This window comes from Apteryx rowi, unplaced genomic scaffold, assembly GCF_003343035.1.
Source record: "Apteryx rowi isolate R43461 unplaced genomic scaffold, aptRow1 scaffold_203, whole genome shotgun sequence".
NCBI lineage: Eukaryota > Metazoa > Chordata > Aves > Apterygiformes > Apterygidae > Apteryx > Apteryx rowi.
This window is the reverse complement of record NW_020448342.1, coordinates 596,533-609,682: the sequence shown is the minus strand read 5'-3', so window position 1 is coordinate 609,682 and position 13,150 is coordinate 596,533. Positions and strand designations below refer to the sequence as shown.

Genomic DNA, 13,150 nt, shown 5'->3' with positions numbered 1-13,150 from the left:
ACCAAGTCATAGCCAAACAAGGATGTTACGCAGAAGAAAATGCCTCCTGTGCACGCACGTGAAAATTAAGCAGTATACAACTGTGAGCAGTGCAACTGAGAAATGCCCACGTGATAACCAGCCTTCTCAGTTAATTATATTAGTAAAACCACAGCCATGGTTAGTTGCAAAGCCCTGTAACAAAATGTGACAGACTTCAGATGCCAGCTTCCCTCTACACATCTTAAGATTGAAACACTCCGGGAAAAACAGTCTGATTTATTAAATCCACTGATCAAATCAGCTGCATAGATTGGCATGGCATAAATGAGCTGTAGTAGTAATGCTGTCTTTGATCAGCCACAATTTTGTCTGAAACTCAACGCTTTTTTTTTCCCCCCCCTTTGGACTGATTATCTTAAAAACATGAATAACAAAACCAAACACCATCCTTCTTATGACCTTGGAGAACAAACACAACAGAACGCAACAACTTGTTTAACATTCCTAAAAGAAAACCAGTTATTTCAGATCCCCAAAACCTTTGCAACATGAATTCCCAAGTACGCACCTTCTCTTCTGGAGAGCATGGATTAGATTTAGTAATGAGTTCTACATAAACTATCTGATTTTGTCTTCCTCTGCGGACTGCACTGTTCTTATTATAACTCTCATTGCCACATCCTTTCGGTATTTGCATTCCTGTTGCCAGTTACGGCAGYGCACGAAGGCTGCCCAGCACGCACACAGGGCTCATAGCTCCCATATGCTACAGGGTGTGCAGACATCCTCCAAGCATACTCTAATTGCCTCATGATCCATCTCGCAGAAGGGCTAAATGGTTCAAATATTGCAAAACACAGGCTGAGGGCAGCAATTCTCGCAACTAGAACCATTTTACCTTAAAAAAAGCCATCACATATCTAGATAGATAGATATCAGTTTGCATGTGTGTTTTATTAGGCCTTGGAGAGCAGTGGAGGGGGGCGAATACGAATGAAACATATGGGCATCACAAAAGAAACGCATATTTCAGTTGGACATTATGAACAACAAGATGGTTTTAGATCTCAATTACAATGATTTCAGTTAGAGTATTCTGGATTTACACCAATTTAGCAAAGGTCATGTTCTGGCCTAATTAAAGTCAAAATCATAACTGGGGAAAATGAGTATCTGATAATCATCCTTCTGTTAAAGATAAATAAAAGACCCATCTGCACCCTGCTTTCTAAAATTTGGCAGACACGGCTTCATGCAAGCTGCTATATAGCTGCTTTCATGAACATATCAGCAAATCTGAAAACAGCTAAATATATACATGCATGTGTGCTCCAAACGTCAAAACTAAATTAAAATGCAAAATTGATCATTAGGAAGTCATTTTTCATAATACAGAGTGAACTGAGAGCACTGGTTTGGGGGGGGAAGTAGAGTAAAAGTAATGACATTTTCTTCAGTAAAGCAGGGTCTCAAACAGTAACATTTCTTTGAGAGAAAATCATACCTATTATCTTCAGTCTGTTAAACAATCTACACTCTACCTATATCACTAGAGCAGCATTTTAAAATCCCATTTTGTCTATTACTGTAGCCACTCACACCTGTGGCATCACTACATGCTATTTGTAAACAGGCACATTCAAAACCATTTCACTCAAACCTGTCTTCACTGCACCCTCAGTTGTTTCAGAAAATTGTTTAGACAAACTGGGAAAAGGTTAAGGGAGTTAATTTCCATTAAATAACACGAGCTTTTAAACTGGTAGAGTGCTGAGAAAATGCTAACCGGAATGTCATCCTGGCCAGAACGCACTTCTTTAAATACTTCATTGCTGGTGCCAAACCTTTAACAAGGCCGGCTTCTTAAATTCAGTGGGGGTCAGAAGTTTAGTTTATTCAGCAAGAATAACACTATTAACAGCTACTGCTCTTTCATGTCACCACAGTTAACGCCCACACATTCCAGCACTGGTTAATACAGGCCAGTCGAGGAAGATTGGAGCTGCTAAGGGCAGTCATCTCTGCAGGGATATTTTAAAGCAGAATTTATACTGTGCTTTAAAAACAATCTAAAAGGATCAATCTACCTTATGAATCTGCTGTAGACATAGACAGAGARAAAGATGGATGGATGAGAGCATATAAAAGCAAGTAAATCTGACTCTCTATATTGATTTTTGAGAGGACAGTGTAGAGCACTTTGGTGAGGTCTTATATATCACTGGAAAGGACCAAATGCCACTGTGCATATGCCTGAAGGATGTCAGGATTTATCGTGAAGCAATGCACCGCTGTATTCTTTCATTATGTCCTTTCCTAAATAACCTTGTTTTCACGGCTGGGGAAGGTAGACCACTGCAAATTAAATACTCCTCAGTACAAACAAGAGAAAACAATTGCAGGAGGACTCTCGAGCAGCTGTAACTGGAGAAATGCATCACTATTAAACCAAAAATTGCAGAAGCTTAAAGTACACATGCAGTATTTTTAGCATTAATGGGAGAAAGATGGTATTTTAATAATGAGCTTTTGAAAACCAAAATGGAAAAATCTGCATATCACAGCATAAACCTCTTTCTCCTGACTTTGTTCTAAATCGCGGCCAGTCACTGGGGAGCGTTCCCCAAAGTGCCCCAGCATGCCTGCTTGGCCAAACGCCGCCCAAGGATATTCAAGAAGCCAGCCCGGTTTAGCTAGCACTTCTTCACCAGATGGAACGTTTCTCTTTGAACACGCATGTCTTCCTCTTAAAACATGTTTCAAGCAACCAGAATGCAAACAAAATAAACACAACATCAAATACAGTTTTTAAGAGGGCTCTAGGACCTCTGTTATTGTGTAATGGTGACAGTTTTGATCATAGGAGCTGAGTTCCAAAATTATTCAGCTTTGYATGCTTTCACCTAAACTCTTCATATAGCCACTCCCATCCTTATATTCCCCTCATGTTGTACATTTAACTAAGATCCTTCTGTTTAGCATATTTATGCTATTCTGCTAGCTATTTCTTAACACGCTTTTCTCAATATAGTGACAGAAAACAATTCTGTTTTGAATTGGGGTTACCTGGCAGGTCATTTGGAAAATCTGATTGTTTAAATTAAAAGTTGTTGGTTTTTATAGAAGACAAAGCTCACTAGCTTAGCTATAAAGCTGTGGCTGCCATCGCACGCAATGGCATCCCAACAGCTTAGCGAGGCGCCAGTTAGCGTCCAGGTAGATACAGCAAAGTCTCCTCATTAACATATCTAACAGACAAGCCTAATGAAAAAACAATTTACCTTCTTCAGTTTCATGCCACACAATTCCTTCCAAGTTCACGCTGGTCCCAGGCTCACAGGGTCCAAGGCATTCGGGTTCTGTTACTACTCCAACCTCGCAAGTATTTACACCCACTGAACGAGTCCGTACCAAAAGCTGCTCGACTGGTGCTGCAATATTGGATGAAGATGGGGAAAAGTAGGAAGGCAGAATCTGAGGTGTGATACTGCTGGAAATCGGAGGTGGAGGAGCAGGCACTGTAAACAGGGGATCAACCTGAAAACAACAGACAAACTTACTATAATGGTGCTGTGAGAGTTCAAACAAAAGAAAACCCAGTTTGCTTAGACTGCATTTGTGTATGTAGGGATTTGGTGTATTATGGGTGATTTCAGTCTTAGGAGCTCATCTTTTTTTTTTTTTTTTAAACCATCAGCCCAAATGCTTCACATGAAAAATTAAGCACAAAAAAATCTATTATGCTAAACAAGGCAAATTGCTAAGTTTCTACAAGACTTCCCTGTTGTCATAGACTGCTAGCATGAAATAATAATAAAAATTAAAGAAAAGGATTAAAGCCACTTTTTTCTTGGCACTGACAAAGACTGATTTGTGAATGGAAATTAATTTTGCAAACTGGGAACTGCGTTTTCTATTTAGAGAAAAACATTTAGAAAGACAGTACAAAGACATATAAACGTCATTTTTTTTCCTGTGCATCATAGAAAAAATAGCACTTGGAACAATTCTAATATCCATATGCCATCAAACAATCTCTTGTCATCCAATCATTTAAAATACATTAGGATCACCCACCTAACAGCTTACAGATAACGTTTACATCTTTCTACTTGCAATAACAGATGAGGACTTTTACAAGACTCTATCCACTCCATCTAATTTCTACAAATTTCTAAAACATGTATGTGGAAGAACACAACTTGCCAGACAATCAGCCTGTATACAGACAGTTCACATAGCGACATGATCTACATGTGAATTGAAGAAGTTACAGGTCTTGCATGGCTTCCAATATACCCAGGAAGAGATTTTCTGTATACAGGTTTGGTGCTGAAGGTGCTCAGTATTTTACTGTGGCCACAAGGTCCTTTGTCACATGAAAGATTCAATGAGGAATGTTAAATGAGGGGAAGAGCGCATCCACTTAAGTAGCTGGCAACCCTCAGTACCACCTTCTTGTYCCTGCCACTTGGGGAATCCTCTCTCGATTCTTTACATACCAAAACTCATGTTTGTTTGGTCCATTAGATCACAAGTTTCACACCAAGAAATCCTTCTTCAGTCCAAGGGTTTAAAAAAATAAAATAAAATAAAAAGGCACTACCTGCTTTCAAATAGATGATGAAACACCTTTAAGTCTATGCAGCTTTTCATTTTGGGCCCCTGCAAGAAGGCCCAACAGAAAAGACAGGCTGTCTCACAGCACACTGCGACCTAGGRTTCTTTTAAGTGTATCTTAATGTGGCTCAAAGTTAATTTTGCTTTCTTTTAAAGCAAGGTTGGCAAATAGGCAAAGAGAGGAAAGGACTGAAGGGTATATCCTTGGGTCACATACTCTTTGTAACACAGATCAGATCACTTCATCATGTGGCCACTTTTCATAATGAGAAAACGAAATGGAAATCTAGAATCGTAAAGAACTTCCTTAAAATAGCAAATGGCCCTTCTAACTGTGGATCCCTTTTCATTCTTTTTCTTTAAGCATCATTCATACCCTTCTCACCTGTGCACCCAAGCCTAAGGGTGCTAAATATATATATATATATATATATATATATAAAAAGTTCTGTATGATCATTTATTTTCTGTCCTACCTGGCCATAAGCAAACACTAAAATAAATAAATAAAAAGCCTGAATTCTGATTTTGATTACACTAGAAGTGCAGCGAAAAGGAGCTATAATCAGATTCTTACCAAACCTTTTTCTTGCTTTGTTTTTAAATGATGACTAAAACAATTTTTAGGCTAGGAACAGAAAAAAGGCAAAAAAAAAAAAAAGCGCAAAACATGAATGTCAAAGCACCATTAAGACCAAAGGTCTGCTAACGCCAGTGGCACTCTGCTGAGTAAAGCTGAGTTACGGTGGCATAAAAACGATGCAGTCGAGCAATGAATCAGACTTCCTATCTTTCTTCTGCTCCCCACGCCACCACTCCTGCAGGGTTAGGCAGGGCACGTGCAAGGCCACTTTGCGGAGCAGGCAGGTCAAACATCAGCTGAGCCCCAACAGCAGCCGCTTCTTGCAAGATCTCCGGAACGAAGTAAGCCTGACGTATAACCCTGCATGTGCCTAGCGGCAGGGGACACTGGTTTGGTGCCCCACAGTTGCTGGCTGTTGGGGGCCAAGGGGAGGCAAACAGCTAGGCGGCCCTGAGCCCTGTCAGGGCAATGGAGGCAACACGTACCCCCAGCAGAGTTTAGAGGAGCTCTCCGCATATGCTACCTCAGGCCAGAAGAGAGAACGGGCAGCTAAATGGAGCCCAGGTGCCCCAAAAGCTAAGCCGCGTACCTTTACAAAACGAAGCAAGGCTGAAGGAACAGCCTGCTGCAGAGCTTGCATGCTGCTTTGCAAACCTGGGCAAAAACTCGCGGTACCCAGCACTCTGCCATAAAACACGCTCGTCCCAAAGCCAGGGGAAACCAACCAAACACTTGCTGTTATCATGCTAAAACAGCAAACATTTTACCTGACTGTAGACGAAATTGGCAGATGTGGTCTTTCGCTCTGCAAGTATTATAAACAGGGAGGGGGAGCCAAAGAAGAAAGCCCAGCTCTGACAGCATCCCCTGCTAAGTTCTTTGTTACAAATACTTGTACTTAGTTCTGGTTTATTTTGACTTGCTTGTACATGTTCATGTTTTCCACTAAAATCACTCGGAGCAGACAGGGCCAAGAAAGTGGCTATTGCAGCAAAAGGGATCGTTAGGCTGCCAAACCAGAACACTAAGGTTCGGTCACAAAGTAAGTGGACACTTACTGGCGCTAAAGTTCACGTTCGCTGTGCAAGTATGACCTCTCTCGTGAGAATAAATATGCAGAGCTTAAATATCGCTCCAGTTTCCCCTGCTTTAAAATTATCCCATCTTGTTGGATAACCAGACCATTGGCACAGCAAAGCAGTGGCTCTCAGGGATACTGGAGGGACACCGCTGCTTTCCCGCATCCTCCGAAGGGCACTGATGTAAGCAATTAGCAGCCAAGAGAGAGGCAGGAAGGCGGCCATCTCCAGTGGAAAAAAGGCACATAAGTCTAAACATCTGGTGGTGGCAGTCTGTCAAACTGAGGAAAGTTAATGTTAAGAACAGACGCTCTGCAGTTTCTCACTGTTATTTTTGCATGATTATTCCCAGGTGCTGGTGCACGCCAAGCAGTAGCCTGGCTATTTATCACACCAGAGGTTCCAACAGGAGGACGACAAGCTAAACCCAAGCAAGGTTATTTACACAGATACTCTCTTAATGCACATAATCAAAGGGCTCCCAAACTGACGGAAACATTCAAGTGATATTTTCTTCATTCACCCCCTTTCAAGGGCTTTTGAGAGCTGCTTAGTACTGAAGGCTACAAGGCGGGAGTGTTATCCGGGGCAGCACTCCACCGCCGAGGGTTTGATTGCATCAGGCAGCAATGGTTCCCGGCAGTGGAAAGCACGACCAAGGACAGGAAGCGCTCCATGGAGCGCCCCTTGCTCTGGACAGGGCACAGAGGCAATTTGGTGGCTGCATGATGTTAGTCTGTAGGTGGGAGAGAATATGGAAGAGAGAAGACATGTCGCCCCAACCAGGAAGAGGCAGGAAGTCTTTCTAACAAACAGGGATTTCCTGCAGTTACTCAGGCACTTTAATTTACACACTCAAATGAAGTTCTTCTCAGGAAAGCTTATCTTCCCGATGCAATGTAAGCTTTCTAAAGATGCATTTGAAAATTAACATTTTGTGGCCTTGGTAAATGATTTCCTGACAACCAGGGAGGAGTTGGTGGATAATGCTGAGCTCACAGCAGAAGGGACACGGATCTGAGCAGACTTCCTAGGTCAGAGTGCCCGACATCATACTACCGCCATCAGCCATATCCTAGTCCCCTTCTTGCAAGGGTAGAAGAGCTTTAAGTGTTTATGGGACAGTCTCTCACCTACTCTTGTGGAAAACCCCCAGGAATGAAAGAAGAGTGGTAACCCAGAAACCCTCATGACCTTAATTTGCTATGGTACTAATCTGACCAAAAGGGGATTAGTTTTATCATTTTACTCAAAATAACCTCATTTTTCCCAGATACTTAAACAGATGGCTTTTGATCATATTACCAAGTGGATGTACTCTGCATATAGGTATTTCATTCATTTCAACTTTGAAAACTTTCCGAGGGTGCGTATCTGAAGTGTGAAATGTTTTTGCCACAAATCACAAAATGCAAGCTAAATAACTAATAGCTCCCAAACCGCCTGGCAATGTGATGTGAACCAAAGTGTGCAAGCAGGTGTATAACTATAAAAATATATGTAGTTCCACCTTATTAGTGAAAATATTCCTTTGGCAGTGATCTCTGAAGGACAGGAGACAGAGCTACCAGACTAAGACCCAACAGGGTCATACRCTCCTGCAGCGTCACCCAGCACATGGTTTTGAAACGCACACGCCATTTCATCCATGTACCATCATACAGCTCAGACCAAGGCAGAGGAGCAGGTTCAAAGCTTGGGACAGCCCCTTCCAGAAGGGCCCTGCTTTTTAAATTGAGAAAAATAAGCACTGCCAGCGGGAACATCTGTAGAAGGAATGCAGAAAGAAGACTATCCCAAACCTAGTATGGAATATACCTAAAACCAAAATGTAACCATTTGCAAAACTAAGCCCTTCCTTAAGAAAGACTCCAGTGTGAGACAGAAAGGAATGAGAAACCTTCAGCCTTGAAACCAGCATCAACAAGTTCCTTAAAGTTACAAAGCAGTACTTCACAGAATCACTATATCTGAAATGAAAAGCAGGAAATAAAGGAATTCATCTCCACATGGAAGTGCTGCTTTTCTCCAAATTCCTTTACCAAGATTTTAGGGTAAAAGGGAGATTGACTTGTTTTTGTAGAAAGTATGCCCACCCTGTCTTCCCGCACTTCTAAAGAAACAAGGACCCCAGAAGACCTCATTCCAATCTCATTCACAGCACCACAAACCAGAAGTAATGCTAATGAAATCAATAAAACTACTTTGGAAGAAAACAAATGTGGAAGAATGTAACACGGAAAAAATGTCTGTGTCCTTGAAAACCTGTCTGTTTTTCCAGGCATTTCACTGATCCAAGAAAAGATGCCTCTTTTCCTAACGAACCTTGCCCCACAAAGAATTTATACATCTAAAAAACGAAGCTATCCACTCATATTCTACCACGTAATAAAAATGGCTCCTACAAAGAATCTCTCTTTCATCTGAAAAATCTCAATTTAAACTCAATTCAGAACTTTTTTGCATCTAAACTTATCCAAGAAGCCACCCAGGAGCATTTTGCCACCATACTTAACAGAACTGATGTTTAAAAAAAAAAACAAAAAAACCTCATATCAGTTTTGAGATGAGAAGGGTTTAATCACATCCTTGAAATCTTTGGTCATTTTCTAAAGCCATTTTGTTTATTACAAGACATAAAGATATTTAGATGAACTAACTTTCTACATCAAATTAATGGGGGGAAAAAGATCACTGCCATGTTTGGAAAGGAGAAAAGAAACATTACATGATTTGGCTGTAGAAAAGAATTTTGATCACTAGATAGGCAAATCTACAAGTCTTATATTCAACACACAGAAAAGTCAGAGGAACTAAGGAGGTTAGTTTTTGTGATCGTCAGTTCAGTTGACCATAAGAGTTTGAATGTGAAGGAAGGATAAAGGAGATTCAGACTGCCTAAATTTCATCCACATTTTAGACTTAAGATCCTATGCCTGAGAGTAATCCAAAAAATATGCTTTCCAAATGTTGTAGCATGGACAAGAAACCTGAGATGTAATTATGTTCAACTGACTAATACAAGTAGCATCTACTTGGAGATTCCAAGTATTTCCTACTCTTAAAACGGACCTTTCTGCTTCAATCAACTGAGTAGTTAAAAAAAAAAGTCAAACAAAAAGACATTGCAAAAGAAACTGCTGCATTWTTCTTTCAGTAAATCACTCATGTCTGGAATAATTTCAGTATTGTGCATACCTTGTTATTAAGCAAAATCTTCCACTTAGAACTCTTGCAATACTATTAACCTTTTACTGCAAGGAAAAGAGAAAAATTTTCCCCTTGTATTCAAGATCATCTATGCCACTCCAATCAACTGTGCAACCAGCAAACACAGTTCTGCCAACACCCGCTCTGTTGATAATTTCCTATTCCTTTCACATATAGATTTCCAGACCTCCTCAGACATTGTGGGACTATATCAGCAGCAGTTCCATAGATACGGTAATGATAATGCTCTTTAGGACAATAACAACATACAATGATGATCACAATGAGAACTCAAATCTTTCAGCAGGGTCTAATGCAGATACAAAGGTGCTAAACTATTCCGAACATGGACTTTCAAGGGAGATCAATGTAAAACAAGAAAAACAACAGGCAAGGAGAATTCCTTGTTCTCCCTTATATCTTCTATTCTAGCTCAGATGCTTGGGATTTCCCAGAGCCATTCACCCATTTTAGTATGGGAAAGATTAGCATTTGACAGCTGCTGGCGATATCCTTCTGCCAAAGGTTGCATCTGTGAAAAACTGTATGTCAACTCTTAATGTTTGGCAGAGGCCTGGGAGGATGCCCAGATTACCACCTGCAAATTTCTAGTAAAAACATTTCTCCTCTCTCAGCCCAAGAAAATCATATTGATTGGGATAACTCTGCTTGAAAGTCTCTAGAGCACCTTTCTCTACTGAAACTTGGTTTCTCATAGTCAATTCCTCAATTTGCACTTCCAAACTTTTATGTCAGTCACTGCCTGAACCTTTGCTGAGCTTTAAAACAGAATAAACAAGCACTGAAATTCCCTTAAGACCCCTATCCTGTCTAGACAGATTCACAGTATTCCAAGTCAAGAAAGGAATTTCTGTTTGGGTTTAGACAGAATATGGATAAGACAAGCTCCTGTATCAGATGGTGTCTTGCATCTGAATATGGTAAAAACTGAGGCAGAGTCATGTCCTGGTAAGGGATTAGATACTTCTTTACCTAGTTCTGTGACCCTTTGGAAAACTGTAACAACAAAGATTTTAATTTTAAAGATGGCAATCACATCTTTTTTTCCACAAGTTTCTTCTAGACACAACTGCTTGGGGTTCTGAACCTAGATAAAAAGATAAGGTGTTTATATATGGCTATTCCACAGCATTACTAATAATTGATACCTTGAAGTTGCCAATGTTCAGTTCTAACAGGTCTGAGACTTCGACGAGGAATGAAGCTGTACTTGCTGTATCACTTAGCAGGATATTAATTTATCAAGGAAAGTTTTCCCATCCTGAATTGTATATAGGAAGATAATGGATAATTTAATTGTACCACGACTGACTTCCATTTAACTGTTGCATTTCTTCTCAAGTTTTCATTCTCAATGTCCAGGCAAATCACACCACATCCCTCTGACCCCACAGCAGAACTTCTCCATTACCAGCAGACTGCTGTCTGGTGGAAGAGCTGCCTCTTCAGCCACTCTGGAACATGGGGCTATACAGAATCAATATAATTGCGTGAGTCTTCCAGGAACCTGCATTGTATATAACCAGAGTAAAGCAAGACTGCAAGTAAAGCAAAGCTAGGGTATCTTTTAGTCTGGCTTCTTTGCACCTCTCAGCATTTCTGCAAGTCAGTGTCCTATAACTAGATTTTTGCTGCCTTCTACCTATTTGTTGTCTACTCTACTTTGTGAGTTTGAAGTTGCATGCATTATGATTCAGGCCCTTGCTTCCTCAATTTAAGCAGATTTTGGTGAGAGAATCTAATGAACTGTTAATATCTCTTACCGTAGTCTGTCCAAGAACTTCTATAATCCTCAGAAACAGGACGAGCTCCCTTGATGGTTGACATGTACCAAAACCTTTTCTTTGTCTGACCAGATTCTTAGGGAGGACATTTTTTAGCATGTTCTGAAAATTCATGGACCAATATCTTGGACCACGGACCAATATCTATTAGTGTTCATCGACCCCCACATTTCTAATTTAGCTAGCCCTTTGGCTTCTTAGGCAAGACAGACAGATCTGGGGTTAGCATCTTTCAATATACTATTGCTTTAGGTCTCCTACATTAGTCAGCTTCTCTCTTTCTCATATAAATTTACACCATTATCTGCAAGTATTACCAAATGTCCTAACTTTATTTAAAGAACAAGATAGTATTATTGCTATTAAAAACAGGACGTATACATTCACAGTTATTTAGCAAGTCATTAAATGAAACCATTTTTAAATTGCTTTTCAACTTTTTCACTCCGGTAATTCTACTGAAAAGGGAGCTGAATCATTATTTAGCTATCCCTGCAAATGCCTGTGGTTGAAGATCTGCAGTTAACAAAAAATCTTTATTCTCAAATGGAGTTTGGACTTTTTACAATATGTTACAGAATGTCAATTAATTACAACAGTCAAATGTTCCTCTTGAGTGGTGTGCACCTTTGCTCTGGTGTAAAACCAGAGTAGTTCCACTGAAGCATATCTGTGGGCAGAATTTGAATTGCAGTGTTTTTTTTAGCACGGAGAGAGGAAGTCAGCATTTCAAATAATTTTTCAAGAGGCCTTAAAAAAATTCTGAAAATAATCCAAGTACAGTGAAGATTTTGAACAGAAAAATAATCTATATGGAGGAAACTGCTAATAACTGTTCCCTCCAAAATGTTTATTTTTCCCTCTTTCTAAATTGAACATGGTACCAATGCGAAATGTCAGACAGACAGTCCTTAAGAGTGAGACTAAAGGATTAAACTTACAGTATAAGGACAAATACACGAACTGGAGTCAGTAGGGAAGATCTTCCTGAGTTTACTTACCTAACTGCTTCAGTTTTGAGGCAATTCAATTTTGGCAGAGAGGAGAAACCTAGATTTCATGTTCATTTAGTCCTCTTTTATGAAAGGAGCTAGACTATCAGCACCAAATCATCTGATTACAGGCCACTGAACCAGACAGCACATCTTTTCTTCTGTATGGCTTAGAAGTAGGTGACCTTGAGATCTCTGTTCTTGTGTCTCTACCTCAATGACATTAATTCCTATTGATTTTGCCTTAGTACCTAGGGATCCTCATTAGCATGCTGTGTAAGCACCCAAACACAAACACAAGTTCATGTTTGCCAAGTTGCAGCTGGGGCTTATGATTCCTGTTTTGCTGAGAAAGAACAGAGAAATGGAGAGGACACAATTTCACTCAGAAAACCCCAAACACCATAGCTGAAACATCTTGTGTTTCAGTACGTCAGCCTAGCCTTAAACTTCCTCCTTTCTTACACTGTGTCACAGACTATTTTTATAGCCTSACAAAGTGATCAGCACCTGCTGCAAATGAAACTCCCCTTCTGTACAAGCAAGAAGGCAAAAGATATCATTAGTCCAAATATTCCACATTTCACGTGTGATATTCTAGTTACATGCACCTTCTATTCTCTGCTCTGCCCTGACTGTATATATCCTTTTTATTCTAATCACTGCACAATGAGATTAACAACAACAAAAACCAGTTCTTTCTACATTTGGTAGAAATTCAAATATTTTGCCCAACTAAAATAAAAAATAAACCTAACCTAAACTGTCATGAAATCATGAAATGCCTCTGGCAGTTCTATCAAAGCATATAGACATGTACAGACTCTTTGAAGAAATGAAACTGCAGTTTATCAAGTGTGATTTATATGCAACACTGAT

General features: G+C 40.0%; 1 protein-coding gene across 1 annotated transcript in view; it reads right to left on the bottom strand.

The window, feature by feature from the left end:
• ZNF608 (zinc finger protein 608) overlaps positions 1 to 13,150 on the bottom strand; it is an 86,824-nt gene that overhangs the window by 43,826 nt on the left and 29,848 nt on the right. The window contains exon 2 of the mRNA XM_026063933.1: positions 3,264 to 3,519. Coding sequence (XP_025919718.1) covers positions 3,264 to 3,519 — 256 coding nt within the window. The remainder of the gene's footprint in view (positions 1 to 3,263; positions 3,520 to 13,150) is intronic.